This window comes from Ananas comosus, linkage group 10 (genome assembly GCF_001540865.1).
Source record: "Ananas comosus cultivar F153 linkage group 10, ASM154086v1, whole genome shotgun sequence".
In the NCBI taxonomy this organism is placed as follows: Eukaryota; Viridiplantae; Streptophyta; class Magnoliopsida; order Poales; family Bromeliaceae; genus Ananas; species Ananas comosus.
In genome coordinates, this window is record NC_033630.1 from 9,247,090 (window position 1) to 9,259,255 (window position 12,166).

The window sequence follows — 12,166 nt, forward strand, 5'->3', positions numbered from 1 at the left end:
TCAAGGCAGCCAACTGCTCCGTCCGATCAGGGGGTGCACTCGCCTCTGGTTGTGCACTCAGCTCTACCTGCTCAGGCATCTTGGGAGGTATGGCACGATCCCGCGTCCGCGGTCTGCCTCGACGTCGATACATAGCTGCATGAAAAGAATAAGGGTCAGATAAAATACAAACACTCTCGACCCAATCAAACGAAAGTCTAGAAGGCGGCCCCCCTGTTTCTCCTCAAAATTATGTCGTCTGCAGTCAACATAATTTTTCTGGACCGAAACAGGCACTCCTTCAATCACTCACTCCACTCTAGGAGGAGTTAAAACAACCAATCACTGACTTTCGCGATAAATCACACCTCTCGGGTCTCGCCTTCCTAAGGTTTGCCAAACTTAAGGTTCCGAGATCCCAACGACCTAATGCTAATCTCTGATACCAACTTAATCTGTCACGCCCCGGATTCCTCGTTTCCCCGGGCATGCTAACAGACATGCCGTATACATAGAAATTTTTTCTGTATACGAAGCGAAGCTATACAAAAACCTGTAATCATACAACACTACAACCAGTAATATAGAGCTGCTAGAAAGGAATAAAATATATATAATAACAGTGGTTCAACACATACATAGCATCCGGGTACAAAAATACTCGCTCCAGCAAGGTACAACATCAGTATGTAAAAAACTAAAAACTACAACTACCTGCAGCTGGTATTCCTCTAGCTCAGTGACTCGTCTGGAAGGGCTCTAAGTCGCAACGCCCTTGCCACGATCAGTCTCGGTAGTAGCCGGAGCTGGAACCGAAGGCTCTGCAAAAGAGGGATAACAAATGGGCGTGAGAACTACTGCAAAAATAAGTAGTCCTCAGTGGGTACCGCCCTCAACTCATCGGCTCACCCACCAAGTCTATAGATGATACGCTCAACGATAGTAAATAACTGAAAATAATCTACAGCTATGTGTCACTATACTATCATGATCCGACACTACTATCTGTAGAATAATGCAATCTCTGACCGAATCTCACTATAAACTGTGAACACACCCATCCCAGGGACTGTGAATGCACCCGTCCCGCCTGTCGAAGCTATACAGCTATCTCCACACTAAGCCGTCCGTGGAGAGCAAGTCCAATCAGGACAAAGCGACACCAACGCAAACGCACAAAGCCCGACTCCGGAGTGGCACTCGTGGGCGCTACCCAACCAAGTATGCAAGCGTATCTCTGTTGAGCTTAAGCAGGCTCTCACAGGCTATAGTCAAATAAACAAGGTCTAAGAATCCAACTCACGTGCCCTCGGTACAGTCTAATACAAAAACAGTAATCTGGGTCCACCGTCAATCCCGACGGCACCCGACAGTCCGGAACAACCTAAACACTGCTGTAAAAATAAGCTTGGCATCTCAGCACGAGCGTAAAAGCATTCTACACTATCCTGGGTATCCACAGCCCACAAACTGTGGTGATACAAACAAACTATGACTCTTAGAGCTAAATCTGGCAGTTTTAACATATGACAGTGTAGAATCGGCATTTTTCTCCTAAGTCAAATCTAAGTCCAACATGTATTATTTAACTAACTCGCTACAGTATGCTCCAAATTCAGATTTCGTTTAACATGCTAATCGATGAATTCGAGCTAAAACATGATATACAAATGCTGAAAATATACATGTCGATTGCGCATACACTTAGTAGGAGAATCCGATGATTAACCTACCTCTAGTGCTTAATCCACGACAGCAAGTGTCACGCCCCGGGGTCCCTTTTTGTTTGAAACACAGCGAAAAAGCGTAAAATTTTTTTTTTAAAACCTGACCCCAGGGTATGCCAGATCTGCCACAAATACAGAAAATTCACTATTCACACGGACAGAATCTTCCCTGTATTTGCACGGCGTCGCACAAGTACAACGAGTAAACCGGATACAACCACAACTAAATGAATATAGAGATAACTATACATTCATACATTCACCATTCACATCCCAGATTTACTTTCAATGTCGAAACATAAATACACAGAAAACCCTTTTGAAAATTGTTCCCTACACGAAAACTTTTATCTTTTAAAAACGCTACCACGAGGGGTAGAAAACCTTTTATTTACGAAAACCATAAATCCTTTTCATTTCACAAAATCCACAAATCCATTTATTACATTCATGAAAATCCACATTTTCAAATGTAATAAAACTACTGAACCATATAAACTATCTAAGCTATATCAACAGAATAGTAGGGGTAGAAACTAAACCGAATAACCTAGGTCAAAAGCTCTATCGACCGCTACGAACGTGTCTCATGTCTCGTCTCAACTCTCACCGCCCGCGATGCCTGAAAAATAGTGGGGGAGGTGAGAACATGTAAACATGTCTCCCCTCCCAGTAGGTACCGTAAGCCGATGAAGGCGAGGAGTACTCACCAGATCAGGAAGAGGTAAATAAGATCATGAGCAGATATACAAAATACAATAGCTACGATAATACATGAACAAAATGTATAATAACAACTACCGCTACTGTAAGGAAGAACTGAATGCATTCATGGATATCAACTATAGTAGCAAGATAACTGTAAAGAAAGAACTATAAGTATGCAAGCAACGACCGCGACTATAGTCATATGCGTCAACCAAACGACAAGTCCAAAAATACCCAATCTGAAAACTACCCTATTGGTCCGCATACCTCAAGCCCATGCCCACTGCCACTCTACCTGTATATAACCCAGTTCTGACCGCTGGGCTCATAAGCTGCATATAACCCAGTCCTGACTGCTGGGCTCACGGGCTGGCACATCCAACTACTTTTCTGAAAAAGAACACCCTCTTGCGGTGGCCAAACCGCTGGTGATCGTGAAATGCGAACGAGTCTCGGGCGATCAATGCTGATATGCTCAAAAGCCAACCGTCGACAACCAGCCGACAATCCTGCCCCTCAGGGCACATCGATCGTATAGATCATCAAACTGTATGGAAGCACAAGTACCGTCCACTCAGGTCAACTAGGATAGGACAACTCAACATCCTACCGAAGGTATACAAGTACTGACTACTCAAGTCAAGTAGGATGGAACAACTCAACATGCTCTCGAATGTATGCAAGTACTGCTCAATGTCAATTAACTGTATACTCAAGAACTAACCAACAGGTCACATGAATGTCACATCATGTATCACAAAAATCCAGAACTACCGTCAGCCACTAACCGACAATCCAACCCCTCAGGGTACACCGACCTTAACGGTCATCGACGACATAAGTCAAGAAACCGACACGAGATACAACGACCGACCAATCAGGTCATGAAAACAGATACAATGCACTGACCGACTAGGTCACCACCTCACAGATAGTCATGAAACCGCTCTACTCTAGACATGATACAGGATATGTAGAACAGGCAAGTAGAGAAACAAGGAAATATGGTATCACATACAGATAAACTACTCTACTCCTACACATGATACTAAGTATGGAAACATCTGAGTAGAGTATAACCAAACAACGTGGGTGCTAGGCTCAACATATAGTATAAGCACGGATAATAATAAGAGAGCAAGGGTAAGGAACCATCACCGAACGTGCACCACTGTACCGACGTCGGATCGAAGTACCCACCTGTACAACTGTCGCGCCTATCTCCTGTCTGCGAAAGAATGTCAACCGGACCTAAGGAAGGTCCACCGGGTTAGTGTCTAACCCACAACTAAGAAATACTAAATCATAATCCCATTAACAAACCCACGGAGATCGGTTTCCTAAAATCGACTACCGTAACTCGCCGGAAGTTCCGAAAATCGCACCGGGACTCTGTCGGAACCCACGAACTATCCCGGAACTCACCGACTCGAGATACGAGTCTCCCGCTGCCACTAAACGCATATTTACGTGTGACTTGGCAGCAAAAACATTAACTCACTCTAAAACGATTATCGACAGATAATCGTTCCGATCCGGGTTCCCGGAAGTGTCAATTTTGACACCGGAACCCACCATCGCTCATCCGTCGTTTCCGAACCCTCGAAACGACGTGATTGACCAGCCAACAAGGCTCAGCGACATAATAAATCATCACGAAGCACCGTCGGAAGAATTCCGAACCGAACCCACGTTCCGTTGGCAGATTTCGCCGAAAAACGCACCGAAAATGCATTTTCGATCTTCGCAAAGGTCTGGGGCCTTGGACAATTAGTCCAGAGGTCACCCACTGCTCACCCATGCTGCCAACAGCAGCCGCAACAACCCAAAATACATAAAAGCCCTCCTGATTACCCGAAATCGCATTATTTCATGCGATTTCGGCTCTTTTATGGTCCATCTGCACAAATCAGAAGTGAATCAGTGAAGCCGAGACACCCGCTGACAGGTCTCAGCGTGCCGGAGGCCGTGCTCACCTTTCGGAGCACTGCCGGCCACTGTGGCACGCGCACGAGCGACACGAAGTTCAGCGGACTGCATGCACAGCATGAAAAACATGCTTTTCTCGCAAACCAGGGGCTCTCTGACCCCATAGAAGGTGGCCACGATGATCGGCACTGAACAAGGATCATCGTGCTCACCTTCGAAAGCCTTGGGGTTGCCTCGGGTCACCGGAATAGTGACCCGAACCAGAAACAGTGCACAGAACAGCTACCAAAGACTCACCGGAGCTAAATGGAGTAGGGGGTGGCCGGCGGCGGCCGGACGGCGGGCGGGCCGGCCAGAGGAGGGTGCTGGCGGTGGAGGAGATCCGGGGCACGCATCGGCCGGCAACGGGAGGAGGCGGAGGCGGCAGGCAATGATGCCCTAGCCTCCCAACCCGTGGAGAGTATGGGCCCAGTCCGGCCGATGGAGGGCTTCGGCGACAGGAGCGTCGGTGGTGGACGAGTGCGGCCGGCCCTGGGGAGGAGGTGCTTGCGCCGGTCAGCAACGGAGAGCAGCGGCGGCGCGCGGAGGCCGCGTGCGCCCAGACTTGGCCCGATCCGGGTCTCGGCGGCTGCAGGGTGCCCGAGCGGCGGCCCGCGGCGCGCGGGGACGGCAGGGAAGCACGCCGGGGGACGCCAGAGACCGGAGGGAGGCACGGCGGTCGAGCATAGGTGATCCTGACAAGCAAGCCTCGATTTGCAGTCAGCTCGGCCCGTGCTGACCAGGTCTGGCCGCACCTTGCACCAGCGGTGGCGGCGACGCTCCGGGGCGGCGGGGGCCGGCTAGATCGGCGCCGTAGATTGGTCTCGGCCGAAGGGAAAGCTTCAAGAGGGTTTGAAGCTTCCCAGCAGCTTTCGGCCAAGGTGGTGGAGAGGGTGGCCGAGGGAGGAGAAAGGAGATGCTGCAGGGATTTTTCGGTGGCCGGGGCGTGCGCACTGGATGGGCAGGGGCTCAGCTGGGGCGGCTGGTGGGCTAGGGTTAGCTGGGGTGATAGAGGGTTAGGGTTTCCATGGATGAACCCTAGCTAGCATATATATATATATATATAGGTGGACTTTTGCATAAAACCCCTCCAACACTGTATATTTATTGCTCAGCCCTTGCCAGCACATGCATCTTGCTCGCACGTACCTCTACATTCGATCTTGCGCTATTCTGTACATAAAATGTAGGAATNTCTCTCTCATATATATATATATATATATATATATATATATATATATATATATATATATATATATATATATATATATATATATATATAGGTGGACCTTTGCAGAAAACCCCTCCAACACTGTATATTTATTGCTCAGCCCTTGCCAGCACATGCATCTTGTGCGCATGTACCTCTACATTCGATCTTGCGCAATTCGGTACATAAAATGTAGGGATTTTTACAAAAAAAATCCGATTGTCACCATCAACCTCTAAGAGTAACTTTGCAATTACCAGAGATCCGTCCGTCGGATTTGCGAACGGATCACACCAGTGCGATCAGCACCTCGGAGACAACAAAGCTGCAATTTCGTTTCATCTAGATCGGTCGCGGATTCGCGACGAAAATCGATCTCTCTCTCCAACAGAAGGAACTACGCACAAATACATATAAAACATGTATTTTTGGATTTTCTCGAAATTCGTCCGTCAAACTCAAAATTCGACAGTGCCAATGGTTCCAGAATAGCTAAACCGTTCAAAACGAGCTATTGGATCGCTGTGAACGGAGTCCGATACGCGCCAGAAGTCAACTCTACTCCGTGGCTTCACCGAAAAATCGGGTTACTATTCACTTTAAGTGAAAACTATTTATCGCGTAACTTCTCCATTCTAGCTTGTTTTCTCCCGAAACTTGACGAGTGTTTTTGTAATTAAATTACACACAAAAACATTGGCAACAGAGAGTTTAGTTGCACTGTCAAAATCTCAGTCCTTACAGCAAGAGGTCGCGGGAAAACCCTACTAAGCTCGGCCACAATCTGCACACTCCCCTCCAAAGATCTGAACATAAAACACCACCAATTCCATCAATACATCAAAATTCAGCACTTAAGCTTGATTCACCTCGTTCACAATGTCAACTTCACCTTCAAATCTTCAAATCAGATGAGAAAAGGTCCCAATCCTGTGAACTGAGATGGAGCATCACCCTCTGGTCCAAAACTCAGCTTCCTCCAAAAATTGCATCAAGAAAACCCACAAAACTGAAAATTTAGGTTCAATACTGCAACAGTCCAGAAGAACAGTAATTTGACCATACTAACCTCAGTCAAATTCTGTCAAAATGGGCTCCACGAATTTCTCTTGAAGTCCAGAATCCACCAAACCAAGTTTCACAGCAATCCGACCTTCCTACGTCGCACACGAGCCAAAACGCCGAAGGTCGCTGCTGGAATTCTGCTGAAACTGCAGTCTTCAAGGTGGATATGATGAAAATTAGAAAATTTAGAGTAATTTGAGGGGTTGGAATGCAATTCTGGCCTTTAAAGTGAAGAAGAGGTGAAAAGAGCTCACAGGGATCGTACTCCACCTATTTATAGGGAGTTAGAATGGTCCAATAAGCCCCAGGAACTCACAGCTCAAACCTGCTGTCCCTGCAGAAACGAGCACTTTCGGGCGCCTGAAACCATGTTCTGGGCATCCGAAACTTCCAGGCTGCACAAAAACTCCACTTCGATTCCTCCGCCCGCGGTGTGCTGCGCCCAAATCCTGCTTCGGCGGACCTCACCTACCACCAGCTACGTGTCAGCGCAAACGATATTCACGAAGTAAACTTTCGGACCCTCTTCTGGGCGCCCGAAACTAGGATCCGAATTGGCTTCCAATTTCACTCAGTTCTGCACTCAAGTTCTGGGCGACCCAAACCCAGTTCTGGGCACCCGAATCTGGCAAAACTCCAGTTTTGCTTATTTGAGTGCGCCGAGTCCATTTCTACATCCATTTCGTGCAAAAACGACTCCGACTGAATCTGATACTCTCCAGATGTGTCGACCAGTCACTAATATTGTAGCGAATCCTATCAAAACCTCCGGAACACAACAGCTCGCGTGCGCCGCCGGCACCGCCTGGACTCCCAGCGGTCGCCTCCGCGCGCCGCCACTGCCCTTGATCAGCCGCGCTGCCCTCCTTGGGCTTCCGGCGACCCTCCGCTCGCCGCTGCCGCCGTCCCCACGGCTTTCAGCCGTCGGCTTTGCTCCCTGCGGCCATCCTGTGCAGATCTGTGCTGAGCGGAGGTCACCTTGGCCTCTGTGTGCCGCTGCCACCCACCGTCAGTGTCACGCCCCGGGGTCCCTTTCAGTTTAAAAGATAGCGGAAAAGCGTCTGAATTTATATATATATATATATATATATNTATATATAAAAGAACTAGCCTGGATGCCCTGGTTTCTACCCGATTGGCCTATTTCCTCCCTTTTTTTTCCCCTTTTTCTCCTTTCCGAGGCTGTGATGATATATTAAAAAAACTAAGATATGAAGTCTGGATAGCCCAATTTCTAGGCCATGAATTATTGGTTTTCGTTGTATCATCTCCATTTCCTTTAAGGTTTTGCTTCTGTTGGAGAAAAGCGTTAAAGAGTTTTGGATGGCCTCATTTATAGGCAACCAACTCTTGATTCCCGTTGGCACTCCTTCAACCTATAACTTAAGCTTCCACCACAGGATTTGCTGCCTCTTGGCTGAATAAAAGCATGAAAAAGATTGGAACAAACCGTTTTACTTGCCAAGGAACCGAGCTCGCGCTGAAGCAAACCAGGATTTCCTAGAACGATTGCAAAAAAAATAGTTTCTAATGGCCTACTTTCTAGCCTACCGCCTCCTGGTGTTTTGTAGCGCTTCTGCGCACTATATCTTATCATTCAATATAAATAAAGTCTGAACCTCTATACCCTTTTTTTAAAAAAAAATTTCTCTACATATTCCCTGTATTTGTATTGTTGCCTATGTTTTGATTGCTTTCCTCGCTCTCGATGGCTCTTTTTTACATGAACACAAAGAAATATAACGTATTCCTCTTTTTTTCCCTATGTTTTTATGCATAAGCAGAATTACAAGCTTAGTGCATGAGCTGAATTACAAGGCATTGATTTTTGTGCTGTTCCTCTTCTGCCGTTTCCCTTGCTGCTGTGTTGCCCATTTTTCTTGCTTCTGTTCTTTCCACATTTTTTTATGCCCTATTTTCTCGGCAACCAGCTCTTGGTTTGTGCTCTTCCTTCCTCAACCTATATCTCGATAAGTTTATGAGTGTCTATCATATTGGCTATTTTACAGCATAGTCTCGTAGGCTTCGCTAATTTACCAGTTCAGGGGAGTTCGCTTCATGATGTTTTCATTAGCTTCACTATCTGATGTTTATTTTGCTCTATTTACGTGCTATATGGCTATGTTATGGATCATATATGTGGAATACTTTTGATGATATTTAGAGAGACATAGTCCCATTTACATAGAATGTCCCTTAGATTATTCGGTGCGAAAGAAAAGTTTTCTTACATGGAAACTTTTGCACGCAGGAAAGTTTTATTTAAGTCAATTGGTCGAGGACTGTTTTCCAAACTTATTTCAGTAGGTTTTCTACCTGTGGAGATAAGCATCCTTGTAGTGAAACCACAGTCAGATTCAAGGGTTAGCATCCTTGTGTCGAAACACAACCACATTTAGAGGTCAGATTCAGAGATTAGCATCCTTGTAGCGAAACACAATCACATTTAGAGATCGCAGCATGTATATTTGTATAAGGATCCCCACAATTCAACTGGCCCAAAAGTAAAATAGAAATAAAGCCTCCTTAATTCGACCCACAAATCCAAATTTGCACCAAAATTACAACTTGAGGATTTAAACACACGTAGAGATCGCGCAAAGCAAACCTCTCCAATCCGACCCACAGATCCAAATTTACATCCAAATTTCAATCTGAGGTGGATGATTTAAACACGTGTAGAGTTCGCGCGGAGTTATTTCCTATACCAGGTCAATCTGAATCGTGTAGTATCGAGAAAGCTTATACGGACAAAATCTTAATTGGGAAAAAGCTGCTTTTGGATGGTCTTAGTATTAGCTTAAAAGATTTTCATATTCCAAAGGCTGTCCAGTTATCTCGATAAGTTTGTGAGTGTCTATCATATTGGCTATTTTACAGCATAGTCTCGTAGGCTTCGCTAATTTACCAGTTCAGGGGAGTTCGCTTCATGATGTTTTCATTAGCTTGACTATCTGATGTTTACTTTACTCTATTTACGTGCTATATGGCTATGTTATGGATCATATATGTGGAATACTTTTGATGATATTTAGAGAGACATAGTCCCATTTANCCGGAAAAGAACACCCTCTTGCGGTGGATCAGACCGCTGGTGTTCGTGAAATGCGTACCTGTAGTGGCGATCAATATAGTATGCTCAAAGATCTTCCATCGGCAACTAGCCGACAATCCAGCCCCTCAGGGCACACCGACCGTATAGGCCATCAGCAACTAGTCGGCTACGTATGTCAAGATAGAACTGTAGCAACTCGACCGAATAGGTCATAAGTATAGGATATGAAACTCGACCAACATGTCACAAGTATAAGATATGAGCTCGACCAATCATGTCACAGATATAGGATATATACTCGACCAATCATGTCACAGATATCATATGCTGATGAAATCTACTCTACTCCTACAAAAGATACTAAACATGGAAACAACCGAGTAGAGTAAATATGGATAATATGGGTGCAAGGCTCAATATGTATATGCACACAGATAGTAGTGAGAGGGCAAGGGTAAGAAACCATCACCGAACGTGCACCACTGTACCGACGTCGGATCGAAGTACCCACATGTACAACTATCGTGCCTGTCTCCTGACTGCAAAAGAACGTCAACCGGACCTAAGCAGAGTCACCCGCTGCCCCTAAATACAAATTTACGTGTGACTTGGCAGCAGAGAGCTTAACTCACTCCAAAACGATTATCGTCGGATAATCGTTCCGATCCGAGTTCCCGGAAGTGTCTATTTCGACACCGGAACCCACCGTCGCTCACCCGTCATTTCTGAACTCTCGAAATGATGTGAGTGACCAGCCAACAAGGCTCAACGACTCAACAAATGCTCACGAGGCACCGTCGGAAGAATTCCGAACTAAAATCGCGTTCCGTCGGCGGATTTTGCCGACAAACGCACCGGAAATGCATTTTCGATCTTCGCAAAGGTCTGGGGCCTTGGACAATCAGTCCAGAGGTCGCCCACAGCTCATCCATGCTGCCCACAGTAGCCACGACGAACAAAGTTGCATAAAAGCCCTTCCGAATACCCGAAATCACATTATTTTATGTGATTTCGGCACTTTTATGGTCCGTCCACGCAAACCAGAGGTCAATCAGCCGAGCCAAGATACCCACCGATAGGTTTCGACGTGCCGGAGGCCGTGCTCACCTTTCGGAGCAATTTCGGCCACTGTGGGACGCGCACGAGCAACACGAAGTTCAACGAAACAGCGCACACTGAAACTAAAACGCATGTAACTAACTCATCCGGAGCTCTCTGACCCTACGTGAGGTGAGCATTGTGATCAGAATTGACTGACGATCACCGTGCTCACTTCCGGGGGCATCGGAACAGCCCCGGGTCACCGGAACAGTGATCTAAACAGGAGACTATGCACAGAAAGGCTGAAATCAAGCTTACCAGCCAGGGGAGAGCTAGAGCTGCCTGGCGGCGGCCGGACGGCAGGAGCGCCGGCGGCAGGAGGGTTCAGGCGATGCAGGGAGGCCATGGGATGCGTCAGCTGGCGTCGGGAGGCGGCGGCGACGGCAGGCATTGATGCCCTAGTCACCCAAACACGAGGAAGGCACATGCCTAGTTCGGCCGACAGGAAGCTCCGGCGGCGGGGGCGCCGGCGGCGGACGAGTGAGGCCAGCCAGGCGGAGCCGGTGCTCACGCCGGACGGCGGCGGAAGACGGCGGCGGTGATGCTGGACCAAACCGAGCCCGCACGGGTTCACCACGGGCTCCAAAGGTAGCAGCGACCATGGCGGCGGCCGGAGGAATGTCGAGGCGACGGCGGCACGTCGCCGGAGGTCGAGGAAGGTCGGCGCACCATGCTTCGGGTGGCGGCGACGCGCGGTGGTCGAGAAGACCAGGTCTCGGCCCGTTCAAGGTTTGGGCGGCCGCAGAGAGGGANTGTCCCTTAGATTATTCGGCGCGAAAGAAAAGTTTTCTTGCATGGAAACTTTTGCACGCAGGAAAGTTTTATTTAAGTCAATTGGTCGAGGACTGTTTTCCAAACTTATTTCAGTAGGTTTTCTACCTGTGGAGATAAGCATCCTTGTAGTGAAACCACAGTCAGATTCAAGGGTTAGCATCCTTGTGTCGAAACACAACCACATTTAGAGGTCAGATTCAGAGATTAGCATCCTTGTAGCGAAACACAATCACATTTAGAGATCGCAGCATGTATATTTGTATAAGGATCCCCACAATTCAACTGGCCCAAAAGTAAAATAGAAATAAAGCCTCCTTAATTCGACCCACAAATCCAAATTTGCACCAAAATTACAACTTGAGGATTTAAACACACGTAGAGATCGCGCAAAGCAAACCTCTCCAATCCGACCCACAGATCCAAATTTACATCCAAATTTCAATCTGAGGTGGATGATTTAAACACGTGTAGAGTTCGCGCGAAGTTATTCTCTATACCAGGTCAATCTGAATCATGTAGTATCGAGAAAACTTATACGGTCAAAATCTTAATTGGGAAAAAGCTGCTTTTGGATGGTCT

At 47.1% G+C, this 12,166-nt stretch overlaps 1 protein-coding gene across 1 annotated transcript; it reads right to left on the minus strand.

Annotated features, from left to right (window-relative positions):
* On the minus strand, positions 4,646-11,204 carry LOC109716219. The gene is made up of 3 exons (XM_020241550.1): positions 11,072-11,204; positions 10,820-10,887; positions 4,646-5,077 (listed from the first exon to the last, which is right to left on the minus strand). Exons 1-3 carry the CDS (start codon positions 11,202-11,204, stop codon positions 4,646-4,648), a joined length of 633 nt encoding a protein of 210 aa, XP_020097139.1.

Coding starts and splice junctions, on each gene's coding strand:
- LOC109716219 (XM_020241550.1), bottom strand. CDS start 11,204: ATGCCTGCCGTCGCCGCCGCCTCCCGACGCCAGCTGACGCATCCCATG. Junction 10,888..11,071: donor CTCTAGCTCTCCCCTGGCTG/GTAAGCTTGATT, acceptor TTTTAGTTTCAG/TGTGCGCTGTTTCGTTGAAC. Junction 5,078..10,819: donor GGCCGAAATTGCTCCGAAAG/GTGAGCACGGCC, acceptor CTTGCTTGTCAG/GATCACCTATGCTCGACCGC.